Source organism: Stegostoma tigrinum, chromosome 7 (assembly GCF_030684315.1).
Source record: "Stegostoma tigrinum isolate sSteTig4 chromosome 7, sSteTig4.hap1, whole genome shotgun sequence".
Lineage (NCBI taxonomy): Eukaryota > Metazoa > Chordata > Chondrichthyes > Orectolobiformes > Stegostomatidae > Stegostoma > Stegostoma tigrinum.
The window spans coordinates 7687411-7701971 of record NC_081360.1 but is presented as its reverse complement, the minus strand read 5'-3'; the positions used below and the strand labels follow the sequence as shown (position 1 = coordinate 7701971).

The window sequence follows — 14561 nt, the reverse complement described above, 5'->3', positions numbered from 1 at the left end:
AGTCGGGGAGTTCAAAACTAAGGGCATATTTTTAAGGTGAGAGGGGAAAAATTTAAAAAGGACAATGAGGGACAGCTTTTTTTTTACATAGCGTGTTTAATGTGTGACATGAACTGCCAGAGGAAGGTAGTGGATGCTGGTACAGACACAACATTTAAAAGACATTTGGATGAAGACATGAGTAGGGAAGGTTTGGAGGGATATGGGCCAAATACAGGCAGGTGGAACTAATTTGGTCTGGGAACATCATCACCATGGTCTAGTTTGAAAGGTCTGTTTCCATGCAGTATGACTTTATGACTATTCCTACAAATTTGGGCTTATTAAGCTGAAGACAGTAAGTGTTTCATTCCTACTTTAGGAACACCATGGGCTAGGTATAAAGATCTCACTGTACCCTCAAACTACCTCGGGGCAGGTCCCCATCTTGCCAGTGTGCTGCATCAATGGATCCAGAACATTCACAAGAGCATAGTTCACACATTGGTATTGTGCTCTCTATCCTTGCCAATTTGCAACAAGTTCAAGACTTGCCATGGGACCCTTAAGCATCAGCTAACATGGACAGTTTTCCAGCAAAGTTGTTTGTGTTTGTGTTTCTAGATTATTAATAGGAGAGAATAAACCCACAAACAAGATAGTTGGCTTTGTCATGAATATACTCTTTAATATGCAGGATTTTACAGCCAGCTAGTCACCTCAATTAAGTCAGAAAGCTATACCAGTAAACTCTGTTCTCCTCTGATTATTGGAACTCCAGGTTACCAAAGCATTTACTTACAGCACTTATAGAAAACAGGTTGTGGTTTACAGTTGCCCATAGTGCCAGCTGACTTTTTAAAAATTAATTCTGAAGATAACAGTAGTTTGAACAGCTTCATTCAGACACATTCAACATTACAATAACCATGCATTACAAACTTTACAAAACACACACCCCATCTGCCCGATCAATATTTATCCGAGTGGACGATGATGTCAAAACATTTAGTTTTGAATTATTAGATGACACAGGCTGATGCATCATTAAACATTACTGGAGGTGACATTCCAAGACTGTGATTTAAATTCTGAGAGGAATGTCTGAGAAAAGTTACAATTCGCAAAGTTCACTTGGAGTCACTGGGCAGTGGCACAGAGTGCTCTGATATGCACAATCAGTAATGGGAATGGAAACAAAAAAAATCAATTTCAATTATAAAATGCGTTCAACTTTTATAGCACCTCAATGTAATAACTGAAAATACTCTTATAATGATGTGTTATGCTGGAGAGTAGTTAACACATTTATGTATTTAAAAAGCAAGGATTGTGAAGGAGTTGATGGCCCTGGGGTCATAGTCTCAAAGCTTCAATAACGGGCCTAGGATTTAGTTATTAATCAATACTACAATCCAATTAAGTTAATAAAGTTACCTGATATGTCTTTGAACTATTTCCCCAACACCTGGACACTGCCGCCGGTACATACTGGGATGGAACAGAAAGACAGCCACAGGAAGTATTTCCAGGACTTACTTAAAATGAATTTACTCCCCAAATCTAACACATATCCTCCACTACCTACTCTAATCAAAAATATTCCCTGCCCCTAACACGTTCTAAATTGTCTCTCCTTCCTTTACTGAAAACCATTCCACAAGCACTGTTCACCATCCAGTAGCACACCAGAAGTTATCACGCCCCCACCTCATTCACAACACACACAGGTTTGTACCGTGAATATTGGTGAAGTGTTCAACTGCAAGGCCGTCCACGCACAGGGCCAGCTCTGTTTTCACATCTGAATGCATTCCATTTGAGAGTCAAATCCTGCAGCCCCGATTGAATCTTGGCAACAGGAACACAGTCATCATTTGGTAAACTATCAGAGGTATTGCCTTCTAGCTAATCCTGTTCACTTATCTAACTAGTGCAATTGCTGCTTTGCATACTAATTAAATGTAGTAAAGGACAGGCTTGAGTTTTAATCCTTAAATCCATTAAACATCACCGATGCAGAACCTGACAAACGACAACGGTTATAAAGCTATCTGCACCAACCATACATTTTAGTATTTTAAATAAGAGGGATTTCTGCTGTGATTGAGAATTAAACTTTACTATTAAAAGGATAATCTGCTCCCTCTTCCCATCACCCCCATCCAATGAAGGTCATCGAAAATGAGACAAGCAGTGTTCGGATTGAGCTCAACCTGAATGAGCTGGCATATTCGTCAGAAAGATGTCTAGACAACAGTCTGTCAGTAATGACATGAGACCTTCTTGCCACTGGTGAAGGGTTACAATTCAAAACATTTTCCTGTCTTTTTCCTTGACTGGCAACAGATCTGGTGTTGTCTATTTAGATCTCAGATTTCCAGGATTTGTTACATTGCAAGGCTTCTCAGGGGATTCTAACTGCAATCACATGCAATCAACAGAGTTGCTATGGCAGATGGTTTGGAATACCTGGCTTAACACTCTAGGGTCAGGTTTTCAATTTGTCAATCCTGTCTGAAAGGCCCATCACCAAGGGTGTCAGTTTAAAAAAAAACCCTTTGATATGGGCCTCTGCTAAGTTTCATCATGGGTAATAATCCAAGCCAGTAACAACTCCCACCCACCTAACAAATGGCACATTTCTCTCCTTAACTCACCCTGCTACTAGCCCACATCACAGAGATTGTGAATGGTAGAAATTCCTCTAACTATTAACTATACACAATATAAATACTTGTATTACAGTTTAGTCTTTCTCCGTTGTTGCCCTCCTTTCCTAACTGTAGGGGCTAGCCAACATTTGTTGTCACAATCTAGGGAAGATTCTTTGCATACCAGGAATGAGGGCTACTTCTCCATGGAATCCATCAACAACGAGCTGAGTCTTATATTAAGGGATCGCAGTTGAGAATTCAATCATAGCATCCAAACTGATGCGTCATCTGAGATCAGATAGCAAGTTCAAACTTGAAGATTAAATCTGGCCCTGCAGGGTCCGAATGGCTCTGTGCACAAACCAAATGACTTTCTATCAGGTAACCACAGTTGACATCTGTATGTGTAAGTTGTACTCAGCTGAATCATTGAGATCACTTATTTTAATTCACAACAGTTTGATACTGGTACAGTTAACGTATTCCAAGCCTTCATAATAGAAGTTGCAAAACCATGCATGATTCAAGGCAATATTTTAAACAGATCTATAATTTATATTCAGCCCTATCTGACTGAGGGTATGAGATATCTGTCCTGCTAATAGGCTCCACTAGAATCAAACTGTTAACAAATGTGCAGGCTATTCTGTAGCCTATATAATATTAATCCAATTCTGAGAGAAAAGCTTTGAAATGGATGCAAGTGTTTCTAACCCATGAGCCACAATTTTATCAACTCCCCACTCCATTAATGATGCTGCAAGTCCAAATGGTCAGTGATATTCTAAACTAGATTTGGAGAAGCCACAGCACCAATGTTTAAAGCAAGCAATCAAATCAGTGCAACAAACTTCAAACTGAGATCTCAAAGCAAGAATCCCTTCTCGCTTCCCTATTTTGTAAAAACCAAAGGTATGGGGTGCAGTGTGGGCAGCAGAACTTAGAGCAGCAAGTTCCCTTTAAACTTTTATCTTGGATTAGGCCAGCTGAATGTCACCATCTTTTGTGAACTTTTCAAGACAAGGACTGAGTGCTGTAGAAAGGAACATTTTTCACTTCGGGCACCCAGAGTCAGGACTAAATGCTCATAAGGCCCACAAAGGTATGGGATAAACACATTAAACATAACTCTACACTAACCTATCCAGTGCTCCAAGGCAGGCACAGTATGCCTTAGAAATAGATTATACCTTAACCTACTCATGTCTCTGTTCTAACTACGTGACACAGTTGCAACATGCCCCTACTACAACAGAAACTTTTTCTGTGTTCCACATCAATCATAACACGGCCCTTTGTGTAAGGTTTTAATTTTAGTGTCAGTTAGGGACAATTTTGTACAGTGAGTCCAAGACAACTATAAACTGTATTGAAAGAGTCTGACTTCCCGGGAAAATAAGAAGGAGATCCAGAACTGGATTTGTTCCCATACTCCAGAGAAGAAAAGCCAGTGCCTAACTTAGCACATCATCCAGTTTGTCAGATCAAGCCTCTCAACAAGGCATGAGAAGATGGTGCAAAATAAATGGTGCATCAAAAAAATGGTGCTGAGGGAATGTTTCCAGCACTAAAGCTTCAAAAGAGATGTAGCACCAGTATCAAAAACAATTTTAGTACAGGGTTTTGTGGGCTTGTTTTGAGTTGAAGTGCGTGGCCTATTAACATTAGCTGTGTGCTGATGGGTCAGATACCTGATGGCTGAGAGGGTAACGGAAATTTTTACAGAGAAGGAAGGGAGATATGTGTCACTATTTTCCCACATTTGGGGACCATGCATGTCATACCAGCAAAGGTTTCCAGCAGAAATGGGGATTAGGGGAAGGAGAGCGAAGAGAAACAAGATCACCATCAGCCCATGCACTACTAGCAACCTTTAGTGATATACAGAGATGCAACTTTTAAATAATAATTGTCTTTTTTCAAAAGAATTACTAAGCTAAGCCTATTGCACATTCCAACAATAATTTTTTTTATGAAAAAGGGGTAGTGTACGTTTCATAATCCAGTAACAGAATCAGAATAGCTGCAGAAATAGTATCAAAGGAAAGACAAAAGAAAACAAGTTTTCCACATTGTTCAACATTAGTTAAATATGCCTTGAGGAACCACTTGTACACTGTCAGCAAGAGGGGCAGCTGATCACTAATGAGCATTGACCAAGTCATGTGCTACTTATTTTACCGAAACACCTGTAAAATACAGTGTTTGCCTCTGGCTAGGCATCACTTAAAGATTAACTCTTTTCCTTTTTGAAAAAAAAGTGCGACAAAAGGTAAAATAACAAACAAAAACAAGCTCCCAAATATTAGATATTTTAAGCTTCTGCTGCATAGCTTATCTCTAAAGCAAGTCTTGATTGGGGAAAGAGGAGTCGGATGGGGAGTTCAAGGGTGGAATAGTTGTCCCTTCAGATTTGTGTCTTCTCTCTTTCTCATTACTATGTATAAAGTAAAAGTCAAAGCTTCACAGGCAGTTCATTCCTGTTTCTCTGCCGACTGTTGCTGTGGCAGTGACCCTACTGCCACCCTCAACAAGGTAAACGGTGGTGCTGGATTTTGAGCGCCCTACTGCACTACTGTTGTTGTTGACCTCACCATCAATGGGTTCTGTTGAAATGACCCATGTAGAAGGCCGCCATCTCTTCAGGGAGTACGGGGTTTTAACTCGCTTTTTGATCTTGTCTCCAGAGGAAGCTTGCTTATTCTCCCGTGCTGTCTCACCTGAATGGGTTTGGTAGGGGGGAGAAAAAAAACAATATGTCACCTCAATAACGATGACTATACTGTGCTGAGTTGCCTCACGATCACTGCAGCCTCTTTTGTGTTGTTTTCAAATCTTCAATTTTTTGTTAATCAGTTGTGCTGCAAGTTGGCGTGTTTATAGCACTGTCTACAGATAGCTCCAAATCCTGAACTATGTTGTCACTTTTAGCAGCTTCAATGGACCTATTTTTAGAAAGTAACTGCTTGGTTATGCCACGTAGAGCATTGGCTGAATCAGGCAAATAGATATATGAGCGATTTCTTGTAAGTGTCTGGGCCTGGGTAAAAAAAACAGTATGAAGAGACTGGCTATCTTTTCACTTCTTTGACAACAATTTAGCTAAAGTTGACGAACAAACTGTGACAGAGGCATGCACCATTACAAACAAAGACTGTTTCCAAATAAAGGCATGATCTTCCCACTCCTTGCCTGAAGATACTGACCTGTTGTTGGAGTACGACTCCATGATCATTTTCACAAGTAGGACTAGACAGACCAATACTTCCCAAACATCTTCCCAGTGATTTCATTTTGGAATTCAGGAATTGTCATAACCGCTCATTGAGAATAACAAAAGGTGCTTGGGAGTGGGAGTGGGAGCTGTGAGACCAGGGATCTGAATGGGCCTAGAAACAAAGTTTTATTCCAAAGGACCTGAACTCAATTTTTATATGCCTGTTAGGGCCTTTGAAATAATACTTCACTCTTAGGTCTGTTCAGATCCATTCAGTTGATCAGTTTTGGTTGGACTCATGAACAGGGGAATGCTCCTGCCAGGGGTAACTTTTTCACACAGTGGGTGGTGTGTGGATGGAACAATATGCCAGAGGAAGTGGTGAAGACAGGTACAGTTATTTAAAAGGCATCTGCATGTGTATATGAATAAGAAGAGTTAGTACGGATATGGCCCAAATGCTGGCAAATGGGAGTAGATCAGATTGGGTGTTTGATTGACATGGATGAGTTGGACCAAAGGGTCTGTTTCTGTGCTGTTTGACTTTATAGTCTTAAGTATGGGAGTCTTTCAAGTATCAATAGCCAACTCAAAATTGGATATTTGTTATGGACAAGTTTGCTTTTGGCTGGATTGAGCATTTACATGTTCAATTCTACGAGTAGATAACAATCACAACCATGAGTCCTGCCTCTTCAATTTCAGCAACTCAAGAACTACTCAGACTGGCAGCAGTTAACTCCACACAAACAAGGGATCCCCTCCTACTTACATTGTGTACTATAGTTGTCCAACACATTGGCTGATGAAAGATCAAGCGAGTTCGGCCGCTCAGCTCTCCTCCCTTGCCGCCGTGCTACTGGTGCCATTGGATGATCCTGGCCGTTGGTCAGTGCTCCCTCTGCCACGGTGCACTGATTGCTGTTGTTATTGTTGGAGTTTGTTCTCCCCTGATCAAGTGGACGGTCTCTCCTGTCCATTAGTCGGTCAGCAATAACGTCATCACGTGTGGCCTGTTGCTCCCTCCTCAGGAGTGGTTCGTGCTCGTCCGGGCTGGAGTTTATGTTCACTCTGTTGTCCTCACCACTAAACTGGGACTGGAGGATCTCGTGGCCCCGGAGGCTTGATGCATTGGACATCTGAGGACCAGACACTGAGCCATTAACATACTGCTTGATTACTGGATGTGGATTCCCTGCATGGCATCTTCCGATGATGCCATTTGCTGTCACAGTCACTACTTGGGGCTCACCTGCATTTATGGTGTTCATTTTTGCCACCCCAGTCTCCACCTGCTTGAGGTTGGACTTATGCTTACTGCTGAATTTCAGCCGCGATTCCTTTGCTACATTTTTGGTATTGAGTGGAAGGCTTGTAGGTCTCTTGGGGATGTTCTGCTGTTTGGGTAGGGGATATATTTGAGTGGCTGGGATGTCAGGGATCAAGCACACCTGACTGGTGCTCGGCTGGGAGAAATCCTGATGGCCGGTTACTTCAGCTGCCAGCTTTATTAGAGGGTACAATAAACTGGGGTTGCTTTCACTGAGAGGATCTGGCCCACTAAACTGCTTCAGGGAGTGCTCCATCAAGTTTTCATCTGAGCTCTCCTTGAGGTTCTTGTCCACCTCCTTAGGATCTAGCTTGTTAGTCTCAAGGTCTTCCTCAGTCAGTTGCAGACACACTGGGGTGGGGCCCAGGGGTGGTAGCAAATTTCCTGCCTGTGTGTTGGTGTCCTCAGAGTACTGTGTCTCTGATATAGTGGACATAGCAGTGCTGGGGGTGAGGCTTGCAGTGTTTGTGTTGGTGGTTGTTGCTGACAAACTAGTGACACTAGTTTCTGGGCTAGGGATACGAGCCTGAGCCTGCTGCCTTTCATAGTTGATGGAATTACGGTTCTTCTCACTGGTGGTCGATGGGGTTCCAGATGTGGAGTTGTCTGTGGAGATATTTTTCACCAACCCTTCGGAATGGTGAAGGGAGTCTTCAATGTACGAGGAAGAGGAATAATCAGGGTAGGGTCCCATCTTTGGCACTCGCCGACTGTGTGAAAGGTTTCTGCAATATGAAACTCCAAATGTCAAATAGTACAACACTGGTAAACAGAACAAAAGGGCTGCAGGAGCTGTCCAGGATGTGGAGATAAAGGGGATACAGTGGGAAATATTAGTGCAAGGAGACAACTGAGGAGAGGACACTATTAGAACCTCCAGTTTAGAGATAGCAAAGACATAAATGAATTCTTTAGCAGCAGAGTTGCTGAATTGGTTCTAGAGATGAACAATGTTGGGGAGTGGAAGTAGGCAAACTTTCTTCTGAGAAGTGTGGGCACTGGAAATGCCCACGTCAGAATCAAATGGATGCCAAAACCACAAACAATGTCATTCAGCCTGAGATAATAACTGGGAGATGATGGCAGGCAATGATACTGATGGTTTGTTATAACATTGATGCCGGGAATTGACAGCGCTTAAATGATCAAAACCATTGTCTAACTACTATATGATTTGCATCCTTCAAGTCTGGATACCGCTAAGCAGTTTGACAGTGCAGAGACATTGAGGGGTCAAAAGCAACAGCAACGAATTAGAACTACAGGCTGTCTGTACGTGAAAGATGATTTTACACCTCGTGATGTTATTGCTAAGCAATAGCATATAGATAAGGAAAGAAGGGGGTTAAGGATGGTCCTTAGGGGATTTCAGAGGTGAAAAATTAACTCTGGGAATATTCTGATTTAACAAGGTGTAGAGCTGGATGAACACAGCAGGCCAAGCAGCATCAAAGAAGCAGGAAAGCTTATGTTTCAGGCCTATTCAGAAAAGTTCTTAATATTCTGTTTATTAATGGACAAATCCGAGTTGAAGCAAGTTAAACAACAGTCCCGCTGAGCAATGGAGGGAAAGTGTTGAAGGACGGTAGTGGGGATGACTGCAGTAATGCTGAGACGAAGGAGAAAAAAATACATCATTCAGGTTAGAGGTCATTGTTTGTGATTTAACTCGAGATATTTCAGAAATGGAGACATAACAGAAGAGATCTGAATTTGAATACACAGGAGGTCAAAGAGGTGGGGATCAAGCTGGTAAAGGTGAGTGTAGGTAGGCAGTGGTGGGGATTGGTCAGTGAGCTGAGAGAGAAGATGGACGGGTCAATGAGGCAGGGATGGGGGGGCTTTGGTCTTGGGATGAGGTCGGGGTGGGGAGATTTTGAAGCTAAAGTCCACATGAGACCTTTGGGTTGTAGGCTTCCAAGATGAAAAATGAGGTGCTGTTCCTCCATTTTTTGGGTGGCATCGCTGTGAGACTGGAGGAGGCTCAGGATGGACACATCGTCCAGGGAGTGGGAAGGGGAGTTGAAGTGATTCGCGACTAGGTGGTGTTGTCATTGGTCGCGAACCGAGCACAGGCGTTCCATAAAGTGGCCTCTGAGCCTCCACTTGGTCTCAGCAATGTAGAGGAGGCCACATTGGGAGCAGTGGATACAATACACCACGTTAGTGGACGTGCGGGTGAACATCTGATGTGGAAGGTTTTTTTAGGGCCTGGGATGGAAGTGAGGGGGGTGGCGTAGGGGTAGGTGGAGCACTAAGGGTTGCAGGGAAAGGTGCCGGGGTGGTGGGGCTACTGGAAAGTGTGCAGCGGACGAGGCAGTCATGGAGACAGCAGTCCCTCCGCAAGGCAGATAAGGGTGGGGAGGGAAATATATCCTTCGTAGTGGGGTCAGATCGCAGGTGGCGTAAGTGGCGCAGAATGATGCGTTGAATCCTGAGGTTGATGGGGTGATACGTGAAGTGAAGGGGAATTTTATCATTGTTTTTATTGCAAAGGAGGGGGTGTGAGGGCTGAGGTGCAGGAGGTGCAAGAGATGTGGTCAAGGGCGTTTTCGACCACCGAGGGGGAGGATTTGCAGTCTTTGAAATATGGAGACTTCTGGATTGTTCAGGAATAGAGCACCTCATCTTGGGATCAGATGCGGCAGAGGAATTGTGAGTAGGAGGTTGCATTCTTGCAGGAAGTTGGGTGAGAGTATTCCAGGTAGCTGAGGGAGTCAGTGGGCTTAAAATAGATATCAGTTTCAAGATGGCCAACAGAGATGGAGACAGAGAGGTCCAGGAAGGAGTAAGAGGTATCAGAAATGGCCCAGGTGAACTTGAGGTTGGGGTGGAAGGTGTTCGTAAAGTTGATGAACTGTTCGAGCTCCTTGTGGGAGCACGAGGCAGCACCGCCAACACAATCATTGAAATAGCGGAGGAAGAGGTGCGGCATAGTGCCAGTGTAGCTGTGGAAGAGGGACTGTTCCACGTACCCTACAAAAAGGCATGAATAGCTTGGGCCCGTGTGGGTACCCATGGCCAGCCCCTTTGTAGGAAGTGGGAGACGTCAGCTTTCCTGCTCCTTGGCTGCCTGGCCTGTTGTGTTCCTCCAGCTTCAAACAGTGTTATCTCAGACTCCGGCATCAGCAGTTCTTACTATTTCTAATTAAAGAGGAATGTGAAATGTTAGATAATGAGAACAGAAGTACTGGGGAACTGATCTGCTTGAAAGTGGGTAAATGACCATGCAGCCTGTTAAAGAAAGCTAGGGATGAAACAGAGAATGTGTTGAGCATATTTTTCAGTCCTCGCGAGATACTGGTGAGATACCAGAGGACCGAAGGTCTGCAAATGTTGCATCATTACTCAAGATGAGGCTACGCCAAATAATAACAGCTGCTCAGTCTGGCATCAGTGGTGGGAAATTCACTAACAGTAACAAGAGGTAGGATTAGCTGTTACCTGAAAGGTACACATTATATCAGGGATAGTCAGCATGTTTTGAGTTGGATGCAAAATTAGCTCAGTGACAGGAAATAGGGGGCAACGGTTGAAGCATGTTTTTGCAAATGGAAAGTATTTACCACTCATACTCCACAGGGCTCAGTGTTGGGTTCCCTGCAGTTTGTGGTATATACGGATGATTTAGACTTAAATGTGAGAGGAAATTTGTTGACTATACAAATATTAGACAGGTAGTTGGTAGTGAAGAGGATGGTTATGACTACAGCATGATATTAATGGTTTGGTTGTGTGGGTGCAAAAGTAGCAAATGAAATTTATCTGGAGAAATGCAAAGTTATAGATTTGGGGAGGAAAAAAAAAACAATGGATTATACAGTAAATGTGAGTGTATTGAGAGGGGTTGAGGAAGTGAAAGACCTCAGAACGCATGTCCATAGGTCTGAGGGCGACAGGACAGGTCGCTGAGGTGGAAAAGAAGGCACATGGGATGCTTTACTTCATTTGGGCAAGATGTTGAATACACGCAGAGATGTGTTGCTGTAAGTATACAAGACACAGCTCAGGCCACAGGTGAAAGTTTGTGTACAACTCTGGTTACCAGCTTACAGATGCTCCAAAGAGTGTACACGGAAGATTTACAAACATGTTGCCTGGACTTGAAATTGCAGCTATGAGCAAAGATTGGATGGGCTAGGGTTACATAAGAACACAAGAGTTAGGAGCAGGAATAGTCCATTCAGCCCCTCAAATCAACTCAATACCATTCAACACGATCAAGGCCAATTTACCTCCGACCTCAACACCCTTCTCATTGCAAGCTCAGCACAGCCGTCAATGCCCTAATATTTAACCTAGCCTTCACAACTCTCTGGGGTACACAATTCCAGACAATTATTACATTCTGGGAGAAGAAATACCTTCTCACCTCAGTTTTAAAGGAGTATCCCCTTATTCTGTAATTATGTGCCCTAAATTCAAATTTCCCCCTTTAATGGAAACATCTTCCCAACAGCTACCCTGTCAAGCCCCTTCAGAATCTTGTACGTTTAAGTAAGACCATCCCTCATTCTTCTAAATTCTAACAAATAAAGGCCTATCCTGTTTAGTTGTTCTTACTAAGTCAACTCTCTCAACAGAGGTTTTAGCCTAGTGAATCTTTCAAAATGCCTGCAATGCCAATACGTCCTTTCTTGAAAACTGTGCATAGTACTGTAGATGCGGCCTCACCAACACCCTGCACAGTTGTAATAAGACTTCCCTGTTCTTTTGTACCTATATGAAAACCTGTGTGTTTCATGTGCAAGAACATGCAAATCCCTTTACACCATAGTTCTTTAGAGTCTCTCTCCATTTAAATAGTCATCTACCTTTGATTCTTTCCACCATAAAGTTATGATCTCACCCTTAAACTTCATATGCCAATTTTTTTATAGAAGACCCATTAATCCTGAATCTCAGTCCTGAACCTGGTCTGCAACCTTGCAGGTTCCAGGACTTCAGATGTAGAATTAAGTTCATTTTCAATAAGTCGAGGGTTTCCACCTCACCCCTTAAAATGCGTAGTGTATTCCAGACACCTCCACCCCCAATCCTTTGGGAGAAACGGTTTCGCTTCATGTCCCCTTCTCATCCTTTTAACCAGTCACCTGGTAACTGACATTTCCATTAGGGTAAACAGGAATTCCCTGATCCCTGTTTCCCTATTATTGCATTTTGTACATCTCAATAAGATCATCCTTCAGACTTCTTTGCTCTGAGTAAAACAACCCATAGATCATGATATGGAATCAGTTTGAGTGGAAATAATAAATGACAAAGGAATAAAATCACAGGTGGGAATTGTCTATAGGGCCCCAAAAGTTGCCTCACTAAAGGACAAAACATAAATTGGCAAATAATGGAGGTATGTATGAAGAGCACTACAGTTGTCATGGGTGATTTTCCATTTAACTGGACAAATCAGATGTCAAGAATAACATGCAAGTTGAATTTATAGAGTGCATCAGGGATTTGAATCTTAGAGCAGTATGTGGCAGAATGTTCCTGGAAACAGGCTATTTTAGATCTAATTATGTGTAAGAAGTAGGATTAATAAGAGATCTTATAGTTCAGGATCCTCTAGTGGGTGGTAATCACAACATAGTAGACTTTCAAATTATATTTTAGGGAAAGCAGGTCAGATCTCAAACCTGTGTACTCAATTTAAATAAGGGCAGTAAGAGAGTACAAAGAAAGAGTTGTCTAAAGTGGCTGGGAAAATAGGTGAAAAGGAAGCTGAATGATTTGTCTCAATCACAGTAATAAAAATGTTCCTCAGCATCTTGTACTTGTTGGAGTTGATGGGGGCAGGGAGAGGGTGTTAGAAGAGGAGGTATGCGTACATTGAGGGTGTTGCTTGTAAGGAGAAAAGAGTAGGAATCTCAACAGCCCCTCAGATAGATCTAAGAGGAGTATGGAACATAGCTGTAAGCTTACCCAAGTATGGAATAGCAAGACAGATGAAGCAAGATAGAGGAGTAACAATAGACTGGAGTTAAGGTTTGCAGTGAAGAGGCGCCCCAGAGGGGAAAGAAATGGTGGAGCCATAAAGGGAGAAGAAGGAATGAACAGAAAAAAAGAAAATAAAGATCAAAATAATGTGCTCAGATCCAAAGCAATAGCCAAAGTGGACTGAAGGAAATGCAACTTTGACAGCCATGTTTCACCTTGACATATGGTACTTACCGTTCGTTCTGCATAGCTGTTGTAGTAAATTGTGACATTGGATTGACCGTGGGGCTCACAGACTTGTTTCGATCCCACATAACCATGAGTTCCGCCATCCTCTCTTCTGCACACTGAGCTGTGAGCCGAGCCTCTGCATCTTGGTCCCAGCAGTCATCCATCGTTTCCTTCAGTGATCGAACAGCCTGTCAAACAGGCAAATTATTCTCGTTTCTTTCAACTCTGATGCATTTCATAAAATAACTGCTTCCTCCATTCCTGCATCATGATGATGATGATTCATACAAAGATAGATCCAAGCAGGCAGGCCGAAAATAAAAGGGACTGTAGTGGCACAATAATAGTGCCCCTTCCTTTGGGCTAAAAGTTCCAGGTTCAAGTCCAACCTGTCTCAGAGATGCATCATAACATACCCAAACAAGTTTATTAATTTTTTAAAAAATATTTATATTAAAATTATAAAGAAACACTACTGGCACAAATGTGCCAGGAGATATATACTAATGATCTTCCACTCTGATACACATAATTGCCAAGAGGAATCATTGGTAACAATTGGAGTGGCCATATCGGCTGATTTTCCTTCCACAGCTTAGGTCTATGTTAATGACCGCTAACACGGTAAAACAAGTAATCAGCTTGAGACTGTCTACAGGAATTTTGCATTTTACAGGATTGAGTAAATTCTCATTCCATCAAGTGAGGGCTGGAACTGAATTCTGCTTGTGCAACATCGGTGCCATCCTCAATTTTACACTCAGGAAAGACATTCTAACACTATCAGATCAGAAAAGTGCAAAATATATGAACAAATAAATGAAAATATGTGGGCTGAAGCTAGAAATAAAAAAGGAATGATCACCTTGATGGGATTGCCCTTTAGACAGCCCCATTGTGCGTCAGAGGTGAGTTTAATTTTCTAAACATTGACTGGGACTGCCATTGCGTTAAAGGTTTGAATGGTGAAGAATCTGTAAAATGCATTCAAGAAAATTTTCTTTATCAATATGTATGTTCTTAGTAGTGAAGAAGCAAAACCTGACCTTCTCTTAGGCAATAAGATAGGGCAAGTGACTGAAGTGACAGCAAGGAAACACTGGGTTTAGTGATCATAATTCTATTTATTTTAAAATGGAAAAGGACAAGCCTTCCATAAAAAACGAAGGTTTTAATTGGAGTAAGGCAAATTTTAATGGTATGAAGTTTT

General features: G+C 42.4%; 1 protein-coding gene across 2 annotated transcripts in view; it reads right to left on the bottom strand.

Annotated features, from left to right (window-relative positions):
- Positions 1-641: 641 nt before the first annotated feature.
- bmpr2b (bone morphogenetic protein receptor, type II b (serine/threonine kinase)) overlaps positions 642-14561 on the bottom strand; it is a 302395-nt gene continuing 288475 nt past the window's right edge. For both annotated transcript variants that reach the window (XM_048533673.2, XM_059647027.1), the window contains 3 exons: positions 13355-13539; positions 6626-7908; positions 642-5356 (listed from right to left, as the gene is read on the bottom strand). In XM_048533673.2, coding sequence (XP_048389630.1) covers positions 5100-5356; positions 6626-7908; positions 13355-13539 — 1725 coding nt within the window. In that variant the 3' untranslated portion in view covers positions 642-5099. The remainder of the gene's footprint in view (positions 5357-6625; positions 7909-13354; positions 13540-14561) is intronic.